The 21,591-nt window shown below is 33.0% G+C and overlaps 1 protein-coding gene across 1 annotated transcript; it reads left to right on the top strand.

Annotated features, from left to right (window-relative positions):
* Positions 1-1,925: 1,925 nt before the first annotated feature.
* Positions 1,926-19,400, top strand: LOC108662826 (zinc finger BED domain-containing protein RICESLEEPER 2-like). Its single transcript, XM_088808716.1, has 4 exons — positions 1,926-2,423; positions 2,527-3,570; positions 3,672-3,953; positions 18,831-19,400. Exons 1-4 carry the CDS (start codon positions 1,926-1,928, stop codon positions 19,398-19,400), a joined length of 2,394 nt encoding a protein of 797 aa, XP_088664842.1.
* The last annotated feature ends 2,191 nt before the right edge of the window (positions 19,401-21,591 follow it).

The following is a 21,591-nucleotide window of genomic DNA, read 5'->3' as shown; positions in this document are numbered from 1 at the left end:
GACTTGTCAAAATGGGCCGGCCCATTTTTCATTAAATATGGGGTGGGTTGGGTTGAAAAAATTTTGGCCCATATTTAAACCGGGCCTAGATGGGCTAGCCCGGTTGCTTAGGTGGTTGACCCGGGTTGGGGCAGACCAGCTCGACGGGCCACACAAAAAAAAAAAAAAACCTACGGGCTGTGGGTAAAGGGACTAATCCTTTTGGGATCTGGGTTCTCCTAAGTCCTAACTGCCTGCTGCCTAAGCCTAACACCCGCCCGAGTCTCGACCCTCTACATCTAGCATTCGACTGACGTCCTTCCTCCCATCCGGCATCCCATTCTCCTATCTGGCGTCCTCCTTCCATCTAGCATCTGACCATCGTCCATCAGAATCGGCCGAGCATCTGGCATCAGCCATTTCTCCTTCTCGCCTGTCATGGTGTCACCTGTTGGTTTCATTGCTCCCATCCGGCATCTGGCCATCACCAATCGGCATTGGCGACCCATCACTTAGGCCCAACAACCCAAGTGAGTCACTTCACGGTTCTCTCTTTCTCACCTGTCGGATCGATTTAGGTAATCTTTTCTCCCATCCGGCATCATATTTAACATTACTCGAGAAAATTAATCTTTGCTTAGTTTTCATTTTCAATGAATTTGTTTAGTATCATTGTTGTTTCTTTTTTTCTTTTGCCAGAAAATTAATCTTTTTTTCATTGTGTGGGAGTTGGGGTGATTTGAGTGGATCCAGATTTGTGCTTGAAATAATACCTGTTCTTCTGTCATTGTTTCTCGGTCTCAACTTGACGACAATAATAAGTAACCAAATGAATGCTTGCAATACTTGTTAACTGATATTTATAAAAACAAATGTTTTGTAGAATACCCATTTTGTTAATCATATTCATACCCTCGATTACATAGTATACTAAAAATAATGAACACAAACAACATGCTTTTAGTTTGTTAATAATGTCTGGCAGCTGTATACTTTAAATTGTCACCAACTTGAATCCATGTTCCTGCTAAACTTAATCAAGAAAAAAGATTACTTTTATGTGTGAGAAAAGTCACTAATGAGAAAAGATGTGGATCCTTGGTAAAACCCCAAATCCCAGATCGTAAAACTAAAAGAGTAAACAGAGCATTTTCTTAAAAGATAAATGTTTGCAGAAAACAAGATTACCCAACTAACTTTAGCTGTTTTTGTTAACACTTAATACAGATACAAAAAATTGATTACTAATTTAATAAACAAGGTAAGTCAGACAAATGATGCAACTAATTTGGTCTCATGTGAAAGGTCACATGACACATGTTATCTAATATTTGAGGATTCCAGAAAAGTCCGAGAAATGTACTACTCAATTTAGTATCACATGATGAGCTGCTTCTAAGTTCCAACCCATTAAACAACAAAGAAAATGAATAAGAATTATAATATATCTAATCAAGAAACATAATTATTTACACTATTTTCCCAATCTTCTTATTTATTAACTATAATTGTGGGCATTTAAATTAAACTTGTAATTTCATTTATATTTATCTCTTTTACAACAAAACTGCATATAGGCGAAAAAAATGAAATGAATTCTCTATTTTATTGCTTGAAGTTGTTTGTAAATATTGTTTTAATCTGTAAATTTTATTGTCACAGAACAAGTTGTAGGATTTATATGGTCTTCTCCGATTTTTGAGGGTGAAGTGGAACCTTGGGGAAACTGGCCCTCGTATTCTGGTAAATTTCTTTTTGCATACTATAAAAAACACAATGAGATTTTAGTTTTAAATGCTTATCTCTGCTTGCAATTCCTACAAATTATATTAGCTTTATAATTTTACTAGAGAATGAATAAAATTAAATCTACAAGATGAATATGATAGTTTATGTAAATTTTTAATAATTTTTATTCATATTTATGTTATGTGAAGGTAACGGTGATGGATCAATCAATTGAAAATTGTATAAATGTGGATGATGATGTGAACATTTTGAATAAGGATGAAATTCCTTCTCAATCTCATATATCTGAATCTGAACAGTTGAATAAGAGGGCCAAAAAAGAAACTTCAAATGTTTGGAATTATTTCACTAAAATAGGCAAAAAGCAAGATGGAGTAGAAAGGGCAACTTTTAATGGTTGTAAAACAAAGTATAAGGTTGGCCCTAAACCTGGTGGCTCTAATTATGGCACTTCACATTTGCGTCGTCACATTGACACTTGTAAATTCATTTCCTATTTTAATCCACATCAAATGTTAATGGATTATGAAGGGAAAGTAAAGGCTAGAAAGTTTGATCCTAGGATTTCACGTGACATGCTTGCTGAAGCCATAATTAAGCATGACTTGCCTTATACTTTGGTTGAATATGATAATATTAGAGATTGGGCTAAGTATGTAAATCCAGATGTGGTGATGCCTTCTAGAAACACTGTTGTATCTGATGTCTAGAGAATTCATTTGAGAGAGAAAGAGAAACTTAAACAAGCTATAGCCAAGGTACCTAATAGAATTTGTTTGACTTTTGATGTATGGACAGCATCTACTTCTGAGGGCTATTTGTTTGACTGCTCACTTTGTCAATGAAAATTGGAAGTTATGTAGTAAGTTGCTTAACTTTTGTCGTATGCCTCCTCCACATACTAGAGTTGAATTAGCTGCTACTGTATTTGATTGTTTGAAAGAATGGGGAATAGATAGAAAAGTTTTCTCTCTCACTTTAGATAATGTTTCTGCTAATGATAACATGCAAGGTATCTTGAAAGGCCATCTTCATTTGCAAAGTAGCTTGATTTCTGATGGTGAATTTTTTCATGTACATTGTTGTGCTCATATATTGAATTTGATTGTTCAAGAGGGCTTGAAAGCAGTCAATGAAGCATTGTTTAAAATTAGGGAGAGTGTGAAATATGTAAAGGCATCGGATGGGAGGATGAAAAAATTACAAGAATGTGTTCAACATGTTGGTATTGATGCAGGTGTTGGGTTACGTTTGAATGTGTCAACTAGATGGAATTCAGCATATTTGATGCTTGAAAGTGCAATCAAATATCAAAAGGCTTTTGCTAGCCTTCAATTTGTTGATAGAACTTATAAATATAATCCATCTGATGAGGAATGGCGGAGAGCAATGATAATTTGTGAATTCTTGGAGCCCTTTTATGAGACCACAAATTTGATATCCGGTTCATCTTATCCAACTTCCAATTTGTATTTCATGAAAGTTTGGAAAATTGAATCGATTTTAAATGAGAATTTGCATAATGAAGATGAGGTTATCAAGGATATGTGTCAAATGATGAAAATGAAATTTGATAAGTATTGGAAAGATTATAGTGTAGTGCTTGCATTTGGAGCTATTCTTGACCCAAGGATGAAGCTTGATTTCTTAAGATTTTGCTATTCTAAGATTGATACTTCTACTTGTGATGAAAAGTTAGAAAATGTGAAGACAAAGTTGTACGAGCTCTTTGAACAATATGCAAGAAGCACTTGTGCATCAAGTACATCTTCTCGTTCAACGAGTAATTTGCCTAAGCAAGTTGGAGGGGGAACTAAACTAAAGGGATCAAAGATTTTTAGTGTAAGTTTTGTGTTTTTCCTTCATCTTATTACATGAGAATTTATGTTACTTTATTTATGTTATGATAATTATTTTTTTTGTCATGAATTTAAAAATTGTAGGAGTTCAAGATGTTTCAAAATGAAACAATTTCTATTGCTGGAAAGTTTGAGTTGGATGTTTATTTAGATGAGGCAAAGCTTGATTATGAGGTGTTTGAAGATTTGAATGTGCTTAATTATTGGAAGGATAATGCTAAGCGCTTTCCTGATCTTTCTATTATGGCACGAGATGTATTGAGCATTCTGATTACTACAATAGCATCAGAGTCTGCTTTTAGTATTGGTGGTTATGTTCTCACCAAGTTTAGAAGTTCCCTCCACCATGAAAATGTTCAAAAGCTTGTTTGCACAAAATATTGGCTGCATGGCTTTTTTTTAGCTGCCAATGGCATTGTTTATTTTATATATTTCAATGTCTTTAATCGTTATTTGTTAAATTAATAATTTTAGTTAAAATCGAAACTCACTATATCTTTTTTTTCCATGACAATGAATATTAGATGATGATTCAGAGTTGGAGACGTCATTGCTGTCCAAACAAGACTCAAATGTTTTGATTGAGGATGAAGATTGAGAAGAATATAAATTAGTCTTGAAGTTTATAAATATTTGATTATGTACTTATGTAGCTATGTTAATGGAATTGTAGTTTATTTAATTGTGTTAAATATTGAAATTTTATTTGTATTTGATGTAGTATATTTGCTTATTTATGTTTGGTGTAAATTATTTGTTTCTAACATATTTTTATTATTCAATTTATGTATTAAATCATTGTATAATTTTATTAATAAAGAGTTAATTTTTTTTTTTTTTGAAAAATATGAGCTGACTCAGCTCTGCCCATGAGCTAGCAAGGGCTGGGCTAGGCTAGGGATTTGCCAACCCATATAAAATATGGGCACACCCGATCCAGCTCATATTTTTTCAACCCACAAGGACCAGGGCCGAGCCGACCCATATTGACAGGTTTACGTACGAGCAACTTTTGTTATGATTTAAGAGCCTTCTCTAGTAACCATTTAAATTTCTTGCAGGTTTAGTCACCCACATAAAACAAATTCTAAAAGGTTTAGAATAATTTTTTCTTTCTTGCTGACCTGCGGTTTGGTCAACTGGTGTCATTATATATACATAGACAAGAGACCCTGACCAGGGGACGGTAACCTATCCAACAAAGGAAAACAGATTACACCAAAGGACACTAACACCGAACAGAAACACAAGCAGCAGCATCAAGTCTATGCTACAATATTCATAAAGCATACAAACACCAAAGAGGTGAACACCAACCATCCCAATAATCAGAAACAAAACTGAAAATCACCAGCAGCAATGAAAGCATGTCCAGAAAACTCGATCAGCAGACCCGCAGATCTCGACATTCACAAACCGGAAAAGAGATGGTAGAACACCCCATAAACCTGAGAGGCATCACAAGGAAAAACATGTCACTACGATCGACCACAATTTTTGCAGGTGAGTGCATCATTGAATTTGCTGCTCGTAGTGTATGCACGAAGGAAACCAAATTAAGCAACCGATTTAAGGAAGCGAGTGAAGGTAGCAGCTTTATCAAAGTCTCCTTCTTCGCGGGCTCGTAAGATATTAAACATAAGAATAAGCCGAATCCGATTGCAAGCTGTTTGCTTCATAATCACTTGAGTTTCCTCTCTGAGTTGATCGCATTGGCGTTTAACATCTCCAAACCTTTCTCCTAAATTTCGTTGCTCCTCTCTTATGCATCTTTGATCTTCCCTTATCTTATCCATTTCCGATTTTATTCGTTGGGCCCTCACTTTCAAACTCTTCATTTTTGGTTTGAAAGCCTTCTTCCTCATGCTCATCGCCATTTTATCAGCTTAAATTTGAAGCTAAAGTGCTCAAAGATATAATCTTGGAATGTATTGAGTGAAATGCCATGAAGACTGGATTGTATATTTATACCAAGTGAATGTTAGAGAACGCGTCTCAAAGATATAAAAACGCCAGTGTTGTCTAGGAATCGGGCGCCGCGGTAAGAGTGGCTGGGAACACTCTATGATATATTTATGATTGGCTGCTGATATTTCTATGTGGAATCTTTTCTTGGCTTTTCTTGGTTTTTCTTGCTTCACAAACTTTTTCAAAAACGGAATCTTTCTATGTGAGCCTATGCTTTATTTTGTCAAGCTATCGATACAACTTTTCAGAAAAGTTTTCACTTCAAAGTGCTAATCATGTTTTGCTCCTCGTTTCTTCTTATTATAACTTTTTTATATTATCTTATTATTAAAATAATAAAATATTATTTGATGTGATATTTGTCTTTGAAATTAGAAAAGTTTTAAAATTTAATTATTTTTTTAATTTTATATAATTGAGGATAAATTTGCATAATCAATTAAATTAATTCATAAAATTATAATTTTTAATTAATTTGTAATATCTTTTAATATATATACTTTATATATATTAGATTCATTTATAAAGAATATAATTACTGTTATATATATATTAAAATATTTTTTATGTGTGCGTGTGTGTATATATATATGTATTTTAAATATAAATATATTTACTTTCTATTTTGTGTTAACATTACAAAAAGTATAACTCATAAAATTATTAATTACAATATATATACCTTTGTTTATATAAACTTATAACATATAAATCTAAAAGAAAGTTATGAGATAAGTATAGTTAATTGGATAATTGGGTACCCATGAAAAAGATTTTAATAATTTTTTTTATCTAATTGGGTATTTAAATGGGTTAAGGTTATTATAGGGTAGTGGGAATGTATTAGGGTTAGGATTATTGTAGTAATTTTTAAAATTATTCAGATAGTTAAAAAGGTTAGGGTATTTAATTTTTACTAAGGTTAAGGTTCGGGTATCTCAAAATTTAAGGATACCCTACCTGTTAGCATCCTTAATTAAATCCAGATTCGATATTATCTATATTTGTTTTTTGCCAAAAAAAATATTTAAGTGATAAAGTCTTGAAAGAGGTGTACTATTTACTTTTTAGATGATCTTTTGAAAATTCTCTTACCATGGAAACTATTTTGAAGTTTATATTGACATTTTTCAACATAGTTTCGTAAGGTATATAAAGTCTTGGCTAAAAGTGTTGGGAATCTTTAAAACTCATAAGAGTTAATTTTAAGTGATCTTCCAAAAATTCTTCAATAAGATACAATATCTTGGAGTTTGCAAACAAAATTTCCAAAATATTTCTTTACAGAAATAGAGACTTTACTATATCGTTAAAAGTCTTAAAAGTTACGTACACTCATTTGAACGAAGAGAAACATTTCTTTTTAATTTATGTTTGTTCACAAAAATGGTGTCTGCATCATTATGCAATTCATGATTCTCATAAAACAATACGCAATGATCAGGAGTAACTATAGACATCCCTTTTATTCGAAATTATTTATTGTAAATTTTTTATTAATTCGCATTAGTTCATTATTAATTAGTCCAATTTTTAGCTTTTTCAGATTATTTTTATTTGAGTTTTAATTACGTTGAATTAAACTCAACAAGTAAATTAAGTTTAGGGTTAGTGTCCAAAATACAAACTTAGGGTCCAAAGTGCAAACTTAGGGTTCAAATTGAAATGAATCTATATATATGTATATACCCAAAAATAACAAAAACTAAAAAATCAGTAAATAAAAATATAAAAATATATAAAAAATCAAAAGGGAACATTTCATCTTGCATTAACAGATTTGATTCCACAAAATCAAGATAATAAAAGCAAATAAAAAATCAAGAAGAATCAAGGAAAACAAAAGAAATAAAAAATTAAACGCCTAATATCTAAAAAAGTCTTTAAACTATTCAAAAAAATTCAAATAGGCATTTATACTTTTATTGTGTTCAAACAAACCCTTATATTTTTATTTTGAGTCGAATAAGCTCTCATAACTAATAGTTGAATTAGTCAAAATGTCGCTTGTCATTTTATGTTATATGGCACTAACATGGCACTAGCGTGGTATATTGACATGTCATAATACAAGATGATTTGGTATATTAATGTGATATGTTGACATGGTCATATCACATTTTTCATGCTCTATATCAGCACTACATGGATATAAAATGATAGTGTATGTTTTGATTATTGGCAATTAGTCAACCATTATTTATAAAAGATTATTTGACATAAAATAAAAGTACAAATGTTTGATTAAACAAAATAAAACAATAAGGGCTTATTTAAATTTGTTTTAAAAGTTTGCGCATTTTTTTTACCATTATGACAAAGTAAAAAAGGGGAAGAGATGAAGTCCAAAAATTCCTGATTATTTCTTGTGGTGCAACATATACCACGTTTTTTTACCATTATCAGGTATATTTCCTGATAATTTGTTATCACTGAAGTCCAAAAATTCCAACATAAAACAATTCCCTAAAGATGAAGGAAATGGTCCTGAGAAGCTATTGCCGCGTAAACTAAGCATTCGAAGCATTCTAAGAGATCCAATCGATCTTCGAATTGAGCCTGACAAATTGTTCTCAGCCAAATTCAAAGCTTTAAGTGAGAGCCGCCATCTTGCCAAGCAATCGGGAATTACTCCAGAAAATAAGTTATTTGAGAGATCAAGCAACTTCAATAATTTAGCAGGAATGTTGCAAATTGATTTGATTGAACCAGAAAATTTATTTTTGGAAAGGTTCAAGGTAGACAACCAATTTGTCATTTGTGGCAATGGGCCTGTTAAATTATTGGAGCTACTACATTTTCTGCTTACCTACTACATTTTTAGCAAGTTTTGAGATTTTCGACAAAAATTGACGAAAATGCCCTTGTGAGCCAGAAAACAATATGCTATGTTCTGATTTGGAAATGACTCGTAATCCTTCGAATTATGATTTTTGATAACTATTGCTCACCAGGAAGTGCGAAAGCTAATACGAGAGCCTTGCGAGGTTTCGATCGGCATTTGGGGTGAAGAATGTCTGTCAAGACTTCGTGACGGTTGTCACAGGCTCGATGAGAGTTCTGGGTCGTGACAAGAATAGTTAATTGGATAATTAGGTATCCATAAAGAAGATTTTAATAATTTTTTTATATAATTGGGTATTTAAACGGGTTAGGGTAATTATAGGGTAGTAAAAATGTATTAGAGTTAGGTTTAGGATAATAATTTTTAAAATTATTTAGGTAGGCAATAGGGTTAGGGTATTTGATTTTTAATAGAGTTAGGGTTTGGGTATCTAGAAATTAATGGGTACCCTATCCCGTTGACATCCCTAATTAAATCCAGATTCGATATTATCTATATTTGTCTTTTGCCAAAAAAAATTAAGTGATAAAGTCTTGAAATAGGTGTACTATTTGCTTTTTAGATGATCTTTTGAAAATTGTCTTTACCATGGAAACTATTTTGAAGTTTATATTGACATTTTCCAACATAGTTTCGTAAGGTATATAAAGTCTTGGCTAAAAGTGTTGGGAATCTTTAAAACTCGTAAGAGTTAATTTCAAGTGATCTTCCAAAAATTCTTCAATGAGAGACAATATCTTGGAGTTTGCAAACAAAATTTCCAAAATATTTCTTTACAGAAATAGAGACTTCACTATATAGTTGAGAGTCTTAAAAGTTACGTACACTTGTTTGAAAAAAGGGAAACATTTCTTTTTAATTTATGTTTGTTCACAAAAATAGTGTCTACATCATTATGCAATTCATGATTCTCATAATACAATGCGCAATGATCAGGAGTAGCTATAGACATCCCTTTTATTCGAAACTATTTATTGTAAATCTTTTATTAATTCGCATTAGTTCATTATTGATTAGTTCAATTTTTAGCTTTTTCAGATTTTTTTATTTGATCTTTAATTACGTTGAATTGAGCTCAACAAGTATATTAAGTTTAGGGCTAGTGTCCAAAATACAAACTTAGGGTCCAAAGTGCAAACTTAGAGTTCAAATTGAAATGAATCAATATATATGTACATACCCAAAAATAACAAAAACTAAAAAAATCAGTAAATAAAAATATAAAAAATCAAAAGGGAACATTTCATCTTGCATTAACAGATTTGATTCCACAAAATAAAGATAATAAAAGCAAAGAAAAAAACAAGGAAAAATCAAGGAAAAGGAAAGAAATAAAAAATAAAAGGCCTAATATCTAAAAAAGCCTTTAAACTATTCAAAAAAAAATCAAATAGGCCTTTATACTTTTATTGTGTTCAAACAAGCCTTTATACTTTTATTTTACGTCAAATAATCCCTCATAACTAATAGTTGAATTAGTCAAAATGTCACTTGTCATTTTATGTTATATGGCACTGACATGACACTAATGTGGTATATTGACATGTCATAATACATGATAATTTGGTATATTAATGTGACATGATGACATGGTCATATTGCATTTTTCACCCTCTAAGTTAACGTCACATGAATATAAAATGATAGTGAATATTTTGATTATTGACAATTAGTCAACTATTATTCATAAGGGCTTATTTGACTTAAAACAAAAATACAGAAGTTTAATTGAACAAAATAAAAAAATAAGGGCTTATTTAAATTTTCATGAAAATTTTATAGATTTTTTTTTTACATTATGGCAAAATAGAAAAGGGAAGAGATCCAAATTATGCATTAACAACTCACCTACAATATTATGAAAATTGGTGATGTAAAAACTCTACCCTTTTCGAAAAAGAAACCTCTCTTCCTCTATTGCTAATAATCATAAAGCATACAAACACCAAAGTGGTGAACACCAACCATCCTAATAATCTGATCTTGATAACTAGAACAGAAACCAAACTGAAAATCACCGGCAGCAATGAAAGCATATCCAGAAAACTCCATCAGCAGACCCCCGGATCTCAACATTCACAAACCAGAAAAGCATAAGAATAAGCCAATCTGATCATTGATTGCGCTGCTCGTAGTGTATGCACGAAGGAAACCAATTTAAGCAACCAATTTAAGGAAGCGAGTGAGGGTAGCAGCTTTATCAAAGTCTCCTTCTTCCCGGGCTCCTAAGATATTGAGCATAAGAATAAGCCGAATCCGATTGCAAGCTGTTTGCTTCATAATCACTTGAGTTTCCTCTCTGAGTTGATCGCATTGGCGTTTAACATCTCCAAACCTTTCTCCTATATTTCTTTGCTCCTCTCTTATGCATTGTTGATCTTCCCTTATCTTTCCCATTTCTGATTTTATTCGTTGGGCCCTCACTTTCAGACTCTTCATTTTTGGTGTGAAGGCCTTCATCCTCATTCTCATCGGCAGTTGGAGATATAATCTTGGAATGTATTGAGTGAAACGCCATGAAGACGGGATTGTATATTTATACATAACAAGTGAATTGTTAGAGAACGCGTCTGGAGTTTGAAGGAGGAGAAAAGAAAGAATAAGGAAGATGAAGAGAAACCGGAGTGAAAGGAGGAAGAAAGAGCAGCAGCTATATAATGAGGCCTGCTATCGAACGATTTTCAAGTGTTAATATGTTCCCAAGTGTAAGAGTCGCTCGGTTTCTCAAGTGTTATCGAGCGATTGCTTTTGTTTTGACAGAATGAAACACAGATTATTAGTCTGTTTTTATTATAGTGTTTCTACTATAGTCTTGTGTGACTGGAAGTGACAGATTATTGGTGTGGTTGTTACATCGATTTAATATTCTCGTGGTCACAGCGTTATGATTTGCTTCTCATATTTTCGTGGAACTTCATTTTCTTGGCTTTTGTGGCTGAATATGTCGTTCAATTCACGTCACACTTAAACTTCAAATGCAAAGGTCAGTAAAGTCTATTAGCAATTCACGCCAAAGACAAGTTCTAGAAACCAATAGAAACAAGGCACATAAACGACAGAATTAGAGATGAATGGATTTCGTTTAATTCCAACAAATCCCTCCGTCAGATTAATTAGTTTTCAATCTTCACCATGCAAGCATCTTCTAGAACTTGTAGAACACATCACTCTTTAATGGCTTTGTAAAGATTATGTGGTGTTCTACTTTCCTGCAATTCTTCATCAATTATGTGGTGTTGTGTTCTCAAGTGACGGGGATTTAAACTCTGTAGAAAATTTTATCAAGTCTTGTGATGGTGTCTTGAAAAAGAAATGGTTGGCAGTGTGTGGTGCTAGTTTATAGTACTTATGGATTGCAAGGAATGAGTTAGTTTCCAATGGGAAAAGGTTGGATAAAGAAGAAATAATCTTCTTCATCTCTAAGCAAGGAATGAGTTAGTTTCCAAAGGAAAAAGTGTCAACCATGAGGACTGTTTTTGAAATTACTCTTTAAGACGGCAAAGAAATAAAGGTAGCAGAGCAACAAGCTATAAGAAGTCTGCTCCTGTAAATAGCTAAGGAATAAAGACCCAAAAACGCACCAGATTAATAAAAGGTTGAGGAAGAAAGAAGAAGCTGCAAACTACACCGTTTTATTAAAGATTGTAGAAAAAGAAAAAACAATTATTATCAACCAATTGCATGCCGTCACGTGATTTTAATAACCATGTAATTAATTATAAAATAATTAATTTATTGGTTGGATTATTTTAAAGACATATAGTTGAATCAATCCACCAATTGGTAGATAATATTTATTTTTTTGACCAATCAAAAAATTAATTATTGGTCATTCAATTTATCTCTAAATAAATCAAAATAATTTAGATATAATATTTATATTTTTGACCAATCAAAAATTAGTTATTGGTCATCCAATTTATCTCTAAATAAATCAAAATAATTTAGAGATAATATTCATATTTTTGTCCAATCAAAATTTAATTATTGGTCATTTAATTTATCTCTAATAATTATATTAATTTAGAGATAAAAGTCAAATTGGATTATTTAATTTATCTCTAAATAAATTTAGATAATTTAGAGATAATACCTAACTTTGACCAATCAAAATTCAAAGACTCAAGGTCCGGCCAATCAAAAGACTTTTAATGAGTCATCATAATTTATCTCTAAATATATTAAAATAATCTAGAGATAATTCAAAGAGATTACATTCTCATCAAAGTCTCCCACCAAACATTATAAATAGGGGGCTCTTCCAAGCCATTTGATTCATTCGGAGGCATTCTGTCATGACCTGGTACTCCCCTCGAGCCCGTGACAACCGCCGCGGTATCCCGGTAGACACTTATTGCCCGAAATGTCAACCCGAAACCCCGCAAGGCTTTACTATCAGTTTCTCTGTTCCCTTGTGAGCAATCATTGTCAAATATCGTGTTCTAAAAGATTTTAAGCTGTTTTCAACTTTAAACAAATAAAATATTAATTTTTCGTCTCATAGGGGTATTTTGGTCATTTTTCTCAAAAATTTTAAAACTGGCTAAAACGTAATATACAAGTACAAAACACACAATTCATATTCAAAATGAGTTTAAAAGTCTAAAATCTTCATTTAAAACGAAATTATGGTTATTTGAATATAATAAGAAAAAAAAAGAAATATTAAGTAAAATATTCTATTTTCTTATAAAACAATATTTATAGAGTTATACGTGAATAATTTTTATAGCGTAAAAGCTAAATAAATTTATACATACTTAAATACAGTAAGCCAAAATATTTAATTTAATTTACAATAACAAGAGTGCCCCCGAATAAACAAAAGTAAAGAGGACTGTGAACCTACGGTTTGGAAAATGCAGATCCCACTGTAGTCCTCGATGAGATCAGCTATCTACAGTCTATACTGAACCTGAAATGGGTGGAAATGAGGGTGGTGAGATTATAAAATCCCAATGAGTAAACAGACATCATCATAAACATCTAGAGTTGAGTACATGGAGACAATAAAGTAAATCATCATAAACTGAGTTATACAATTAGAACACATCTCGTTCAAAATACGTAAAAAGGCTTATGAATCTTATAAAAATCTAGGCTTGTGCCATAAATCCATTCTCGGGGACACCTTGGCCGAGGCATCCTACCGAGACCGCCAAGGCTATTAAAATTCACATTTCACATAAATCATGTTTTTGTTTTGAAAACATAGCCGTTCCTTGGCGTTGGCTGAGTTTCCCCTCACGTGGTGGTTTAGCGTGAAGTGAACCCTAAACTTTACCTCAGGAGATACCCTACGCGCCTCTCCGTTCGAGGTTAGAATATAATGGGGTTTACCGTGCCCCTCTAAAAGGCTGGTCCACAGAAACCCCCTACTGCAGTGATTAATTAATATATAATCCACCATATAATAAAACTCAATAACATGATATAGCAATTTTGTAATTTGTAGTTTTTCAAGGTAACCAAACAATTCGCATTTCAATACAATTGCCAACTAGCCAATCATGCTCGATTTATCATAAGCCAATTAATTTAATCAATCAAATTGCCACAATTAACAGTCTCCGTGTACTCTAATTTTCAAAATCACTATTAATTTCAAAACAATTTATAATTTAATTTCATTGAAACTCATTTATTCATAAAACATGAAAATTTATCTTTTTAAATTCCTTTTTCCATAGAATTCTTGAAAGCATCTAAAAACCACCCTAGATAATTAAAATGACAGTAAGTTTACTCACAATGTCTAGAATGCAGACTTTCGAAGCACTCTGTCTATTGGTTCTCGGATGCAATTTCGTTGTCTTTATCGGAGGACTCACCACCTTGACACAGTACAAAATCGAGAGTTTCACCAAGTTGGTACTAAATCAAAATTAAACTAATTTAGACTACCAATGCATGATATGGAATGCAAAAATGCACTGGTAACTATCTAAACCCGGTATTGGCCTAATTCGTCTTATCACCCGATTAAATTCCTAACGGGTTCGTTTAAACTCCAATTTAATTCGTTTCAGTTTCTATACCTCAATTGCACCCAAATTAACTTAATGTCCCTCAGTGTGGTGCAAATTATCAGTCTCAATAGCAAATTATGAAAATACCCCTAGTGGGTAAAAATTCGTATTTTTGCTCCGAAAATTCCCATTATTTTTCTAGGCTCATAATTCATTATTCCTTAACCAATTCTCCTAGAATAAAATCAAACTCATCCTCACTCACTACATGGTAAATTCAGCCATTAATGGTTGGGGGAGAAAATAAATTCTTTTCTTGTTGTTTTGTTTCTAAATATGCTAAACTAACTAAAAACACTAACATAAATTAAAATCAAATAAATCCAACAACTTTCTCTCTCCTAACCCATTTTTCCAGAATTGAATTCATCATGAAAACATGTAATTAAATCATGAAAAATAAAGAGAAATGCTTGGGAATAAGAAAACTCAAGCTTAATAGAAAAAATCTCACCTTTTTCACTTAATTTCCTTGAAAATTCACACTTTTTCTTTGATTTTCTCTCTCTAGGGTTTTGTTTTTATTTTCTCTCTCTTCTTGCTGGTTTGGCCAGCCATGGGGTGGAAGATGGGCTGATTTTGTGCCTTTTAAAAAGAAAAAATAATAAATTAATAAAGGCATGACACATGGCATCATGTCATTGGCCCGTTTTTAAAATTTTAAAAATTTAAACATTTTATCTCCACCACATGTTTAGTCAAGGGTCAAAGATGAAGACAAAGGAAGACCATGTGCTGGAAAAAATATCCTGGTGGTGGAAAATTACAATTTTGCCCCTGAGGTGGCAAAATTACCATTTTACCCCTATACTCCAAATTATACCGAGATTAAAATTTTTCACTTCTAAACCTCAAATCATACTTCAATAAGTCAAATTATACTCCAATAAGTCAAATGGGGCCAAAAAAATTCTTTTCTAAAATTCCCATTTTGTCCCCAAGTGGCAAATGACCATTTTGCCCCTAGTTAGTGAAAATTCTAATTTGACTCCAAATTGATCCTCAAACTCCAAATTACCATTTTAAGTCATCCATGAATTGTGAAACTCTTAATCTCACCTTAAAATTCCTATTTGATCTAGTTCGAGGATTAAATAAACTTTGTTGTACCTCTAGGTACAATATCGACTTTTGTAAATTTTTCGGGACTCTCCTAGCATGTAATCATGCTATCATCACATGTAAGTCACGAATAGTATTTTATAAGGTCGGGCTTTACACATTCGAAGATTGGGAGCATTTGAAGAGTGAGAGCATTTCAGAGATCAAGAAGAATAGAAGATTTCTGAAGTGAAGATCAAGCAACAACGAAGTTCGCGATCAAGCGGCAGCGAAGTTCGTGATCGAGCAACAATAAAGTTCGTGATCAAGATATCAAGCGAAGTTCGTGATCAAGATTAAGTCGTGAAGACCCTTGAAGTGAAGATCAAGTGTTCGTGATCAAGATTAAGTCGTGAAGACCCTTGAAGCGAAGATAAAGTGTTTGTGATCAAGATTAAGTCGTGAGGACCCTTGAAGCGAAGATCAAGCAAGTTCATGATCAAGAATAAGTCCAAGTTCGTGACTCTTGATGTAAAACCCGACCCTATAAACACATGTCATGACATACATGCACTGAGTAGCATGTTATTAAGCTAGGAAAGTTCCTAAGAATAGACGAAACCCGGTATTGTACCTAACGGTACACTTGAGTTGATTTAACCTCGAACTAGTTCAAATAGGAATCGTAAAATGAAATTTAATATTTTATAGTCCAGGAATGACTAAAAATGATTTTTCGAAGTTCGAGGGTTCATTTGAGAAAAAATTGAAAATTTTGATGTTCACGGGCAAAATCATCATTTTACCACTTAAGATAATAATTTGATCATGGAGTGAAAGTTTTGACCAAGATTAACTATTTGGAGTATAATTTAATGATAGGAAGTGAAAATTTCAATTCTGGCAATTTTCGAAACATAGGGGCAAAACGATAATTTTATTGCCTCGGGGTAAAAACCATAATTTTCACCACCCAAAACTTGTCAAAATTATAGGATTATTTATTTTTGGTATGAATAACTATGGTATTCTAAGTGGTGAAAAATTGAAGTTTAAAGGATGAAATTTTAAAAACGGGCCAATGGGAAAGTGACACATGGTATTTTTTAATGATTTAATATTTTTTTAAAGGAAAGTCAACCCATTTAAACCCCACATCAGGTGATGGCCGGCCATAAGGAGAGAACAAGAGAGAAAATAGAGAGGAAAGGAAGAAAAGAGAAAAACCAAAGGAAAACTAGAAAATTCAAAGGGGAAATCGCATTTTTCGTCCGTTTATGCGTCTAACGGTAAGATTTTTCGACTTTAGCTTGATTTCTACCTTTCTTATGCCTTTGTTTCCATTTAGCATGCTTGAGGAGAGAGATCAAAAAGTGATACCAAGGGCTGGCCGAATTTCAAGGGGGAGGAATTTGAAATTCTTAAGTTTTGATTTTTAGTTAAATTGATAGTTTTAGTTAGTTAAATGTGTATAGAAATCAAATTGGGCAAGAAAGCATGAAATTTTCACAATACCCACCCTTGGCCGAATCTTCAATGATGTACAATGATGAAAAACTGATTTTTATTCTAAGAGAAATGAAGAGAAAATGATGAAAAATGGTTAAATGTGATAGAAAAACAAAGTGAAAAATTTACCTAGTTAATGTCCCATTTTTGGCCAAATTTTTCAAGGAGAAAAGTGAGCTGATTTTGGTGATTTTAGAGGATTATTGGCTGATATTTAATGATTAGAAATGTTGGAGAGAAAATGGGACAATTTAGAGCTAAAATGGAGCGCGTTAACAATTTATCGGGTAAAGTGCCAAAAATAGGTTAATACCGTGTTTAAGCCGTTTTAACCTATTGCATTTCATACCATGCATTAGTATAGGATTTAAGTCAATTATATAGTGATTTAGCATCAATGTGGTAAATTGTGTAATTTTTGCAATGTGTCTAGGAGGAAAACCTTCCGGTAAAGGTAAGGAAGTCATACTCGATGAACAGTGATCGGGGCACCTAGAAAGCATTTAGTTTGTACAAACGGTGAGTAAGCCTATTATTATTGTAAATTATCTAGAGTTTATTTTTAAATGCTGTTCATGGATTTTATGAAATGAAAATGAGATTAAAATGAGATTTTTGATGTTTTAGAAATAAATGTGACAAATAAATATATTGTCTTGATTTTCTAAAATAAGAAACTATTGATTATAAAATTGAGTAATTTGAGGCTGTCAATTGTCTTGAAAAATATATTTTCCTATGAATGGCTTATGATATATGAGTATATGTGGCTATATTTTATAATTGCCTTGGAAATTTATGTAAGCTGTTTTTTACTATGCAGGTTGGGTAAATAAATAAAAGCCACATTATATTGTCGAAATTTTATTAAAATTGGTGGGTTTAGTCACTACAGTGACGGGTTTCCTGGACTGCCTATTAGAGGGGCACGGTAAATCCGGTTATATAGTTACTCCAGTTGTAGAGGCGAGGAGGGTAACTCCTGGGGTAATGTTAGAGCTCATTTCACGTCGAACCCCTATGTGAATGTGTAACTCTGTCAACGCCAAGGAACGGCTTGTTTTCAAAACTAACATGTGTTTAACATATAAATATCTTAACAACCTTGGTAGACTCGGTTAGATGCCTCGGCCAAGGTATCCCCGAGGACTAGTTTTGGCTTGAGCCCTGTTTTAATAAAAGTTATAAGCCTTAACAACTGTTTTGGTAAATTACAAATATTTTATGGTTTAAGAAATAAATTGAAAACCTTATGAAATGGTTTGTAATTTGTTGTTTAAACTTGCCTCCATGTTACTTGCCTTTAGATATTTATGATAATGTCTATTTACTCATTAGGATTGCAAAATCTCACCCACCTCCTTTCCAAATATTTCAGGCTTGTGGTAGCTTGTAGATACCTGATTTTGTCGAGGATTTCAGTTGACCCCTTTATCACACAGACAGTAGGTTACTATCACCAACACTTGGTGTATTTATGGGCCACTTGTCATTGTAATTATTATTGTACATTATAACTTTGTAAATTTATTTTACTTCTAACTTACAAAAGATTACTTACACGTGTTTCTATAAATATTGTTTTATATAAAAATGCTATATTTTTGTCTTTTGATTTACTTGAGCAGAAAACGACTGGAAATTATTTAAAACTGATATGTAAGCCTTGTGGGGTTCCGATTGCTATTCCGGGTAATGAGTATCAATCGGGACGTTGCAGCGGTTGTCATGGGCCCGAGGGAGGTTCCGAGTCGTGACACTTGAAAACAAATTGAAGAAATTAATCAGAGGAATTTCCAGAGATCATCACTCACATCATCTAATACTTGTATTTGTGTCATAATTTTCAAGTCAAGAAATTTCGACAAGAAATTTGTGTGTACAAATTTCTGGCAAGCCCGGTGGGACAATCTTTACCTCTCATCTTCTTTTTTCAAGCAAATCTCTAAATATCTCCAAGTTGAAGTGGCTTCTAAGAAGAATCTCGCCAATAAACCTACTGTCAAGCCTGCTAGAGCGAATCTTGTAATCTTTCCAACCTTATCATCAAGCACAGATATTCCAACACATCAATATGGTACTCGGAGAAAGACAAAAGCTCTCACTAAATTGTATGAGCAAACTCTCCCGGTCCTCAACCAAAATCCTTTGTATGATGCTTCTTCACCAAGTTTTGAAGAAGCCCCTACTATGCAACTTGCTTCCTCCAAAGGATCAAGTACCAATCAACTTAAGGGACACAATGGCTACTCAAGCAGTAGCTCTGTTTCATCATCCCCTCACCAAAGTTCTTCGTCAAAAGTCGATTCTAGAATGATGGTTGTCATGACAACTGGAACAACATCTCTAGAAGAACAAGTTGCACTTCTTGTGAAGACTGTGGAATCTCTGACAACAAGCATCAGAGAAAAGGATGAATAAATGCCTTAATGATGACAAAAATTAGTAGCCTTACTGGAAAGGTACCAATGGATCTTGGTCAAAATCAATGCCAAGATAATGAGGAGAATTCCACTACTAAAGTGGAAAATAATCTCCAACAAAAATCTAATGAAGTAGTCACCACCAATCAATTGAAGGAACTCATCAAATAAGCCATCAAGGAACAAGTGGAAAGTGTCACTCAACCTTCATACACATATGCCAAGCCATATTCTCGAAGTATTGATCACATGAGGATGCCACTAAACTATCAACCAACAAAGTTCCAACAGTTTGACGGTAAAGGAAATCCTCGTCAACATGTTGCACACTTTGTAGAAACTTGTAACAACGCTGGCACTTATGGTGATCTTACGGTGAAGCAGTTTGTTTACTCTTTAAAGGGCAATGCCTTTGATTGGTACACAAACTTAGAGCCTGAGATGATTAATAATTGGGAGCAATTATAACATGAGTTCATTAATCGCTTCTATAGCACTCGACGTGTGGTGAGCATGATTGAACTTACAAGTTTGTGCCAATGGAAAGATGAGCCTATGATTGATTATATCCATAGGTGGAGAAATCTCAATCTTAATTGTAAAGAGCGATTGTCCGAGTCCTTAGCTCTTGATATGTGCATCTAAGAGATGAATTGGGGGTTACGTTATATTCTTCAAGGAATTAAGCCTAAAACTTTTGAAGAATTAGCTACTCACTCTCATGACATGGAATTAAGCATGTCAGCAGCTGGAAATCAAGGACCTTCAGTGCAAGAGCCAAGGAAAGGTAAGCAAGATGTTCGTAAATGGGGCAAAGCTTTGGTAGATAAAGGTGAAGGAAAACAGTCTATGACTATAAATACCAAGCCTATCAAGGTGACTACCAATTCTGTAAAACTCGACCCTATAAATACATGTCATAACATACATGCACTGAGTAGCATGTTATTATGGTAGGAAAGTCCCTAAGAATATACGAAACTCGGTATTGTACCTAACAGTACACTTGAATAGATTTAACCTCGAACTAGTTCAAATAGGAATCGTAGGATGAAATTTAATATTTTATAGTCAAGGAATGACTAAAAATGATTGTTCGAAGTTCGAGGGTTCATTTGGGGTAAAATTGAAAATTTTGATGTTCACGGGCAAAATCGTCATTTTGCCATCTACGATAATAATTTGATCATGGAGTGAAATTTTTGACCAAGATTAACTATTTGAAGTATAATTTAAAGATAGCAAGTGAAAAAGTTTAATTCTGGTGATTTTTGGAGTGTAAGGGCAAAATCGTAATTTTGCCACTCGAGGACAAAATTTGAGATTTTGAGAGAATTTAGATCAAATTTAACAAATTGGAGAATGGTATGAGTATAAGGGATGAAAAATATGTCTATGGGCAATTTTTCAGTTTTTTGGGTAAAAATGTAATTTTTTACTTCTACGAGGGCAAAAGTGTAAATTTCAAAAATTACTCCACCGAGACTTTGGATAAGTCTGAGAATTTTATCTAAGCTATGGATATATGGGACAAGTGTATGGTGAAAATTTGGAAACAAATGGATGAAATTTTAAAAATGGGCCAATGGAAAAGTGACACGTGGCATTTTTAATGATATAATATTATTTTAATGAAAAGTCAGCCCATTTAAACCCCATTTTAAGTGTTGGCCAGCCATAAGGGAGATTACGAGAGAAAATAGAGAGGAAAGGAAGAAAAAAAGAAAAACCAAAGAGAAACAAGAAAATTCAAAGGGGAATTCGCGTTTTTCGCCTATTTACGAGTCTAACGGTAAGATTTTTTGACTTTAGCTTGATTTCTACCTTTCCTATGCCTTTGTTTCCATTTAGCATGCTTGAGGAGAGAGATCTAAAAGTGACATCAAGGGCTGGCCGAAATTCTAGGGGAGAGATTTTGAAATTTTTAGGTTTTGATTTTTAGTTAAATTGATAGTTTTGGTTAGTTAAATGTGTTTAGAAATTAAATTGGGCAAGAAAGCATTAAATTTTCACAATACCCACCCTTGACCGAATCTGCAATGAGGTACAATGATGATGATCTGATTTTTATTCTAAGAGAAATGAAGAGAAAATGATGAAAAATGGTTAAATATGATAGAAAAACAAAGTAGAAAATTTATCGAGTTAATGTCCCATTTTTGGCCGAATTTTCCAAGGAGGAAAGTGAA

The sequence above is a fragment of the Theobroma cacao genome, chromosome 7, assembly GCF_053813885.1.
Source record: "Theobroma cacao isolate CCN51 chromosome 7, ASM5381388v1, whole genome shotgun sequence".
NCBI classification, from domain to species: Eukaryota; Viridiplantae; Streptophyta; class Magnoliopsida; order Malvales; family Malvaceae; genus Theobroma; species Theobroma cacao.
The sequence above is the reverse complement of the archived record's forward strand: the minus strand, read 5'-3'. Positions and strand labels throughout refer to the sequence as shown.

Excerpts from the sequence above, each read along its gene's own strand:
- LOC108662826 (XM_088808716.1), top strand. The coding sequence starts at position 1,926 with ATGGATCAATCAATTGAAAATTGTATAAATGTGGATGATGATGTGAAC. Across the intron at positions 3,571-3,671 it reads AGGGATCAAAGATTTTTAGT|GAGTTCAAGATGTTTCAAAA; the intron begins GTAAGTTTTGTG and ends TAAAAATTGTAG. Across the intron at positions 3,954-18,830 it reads ATGAAAATGTTCAAAAGCTT|TCAAGAAATTTCGACAAGAA; the intron begins GTTTGCACAAAA and ends ATAATTTTCAAG.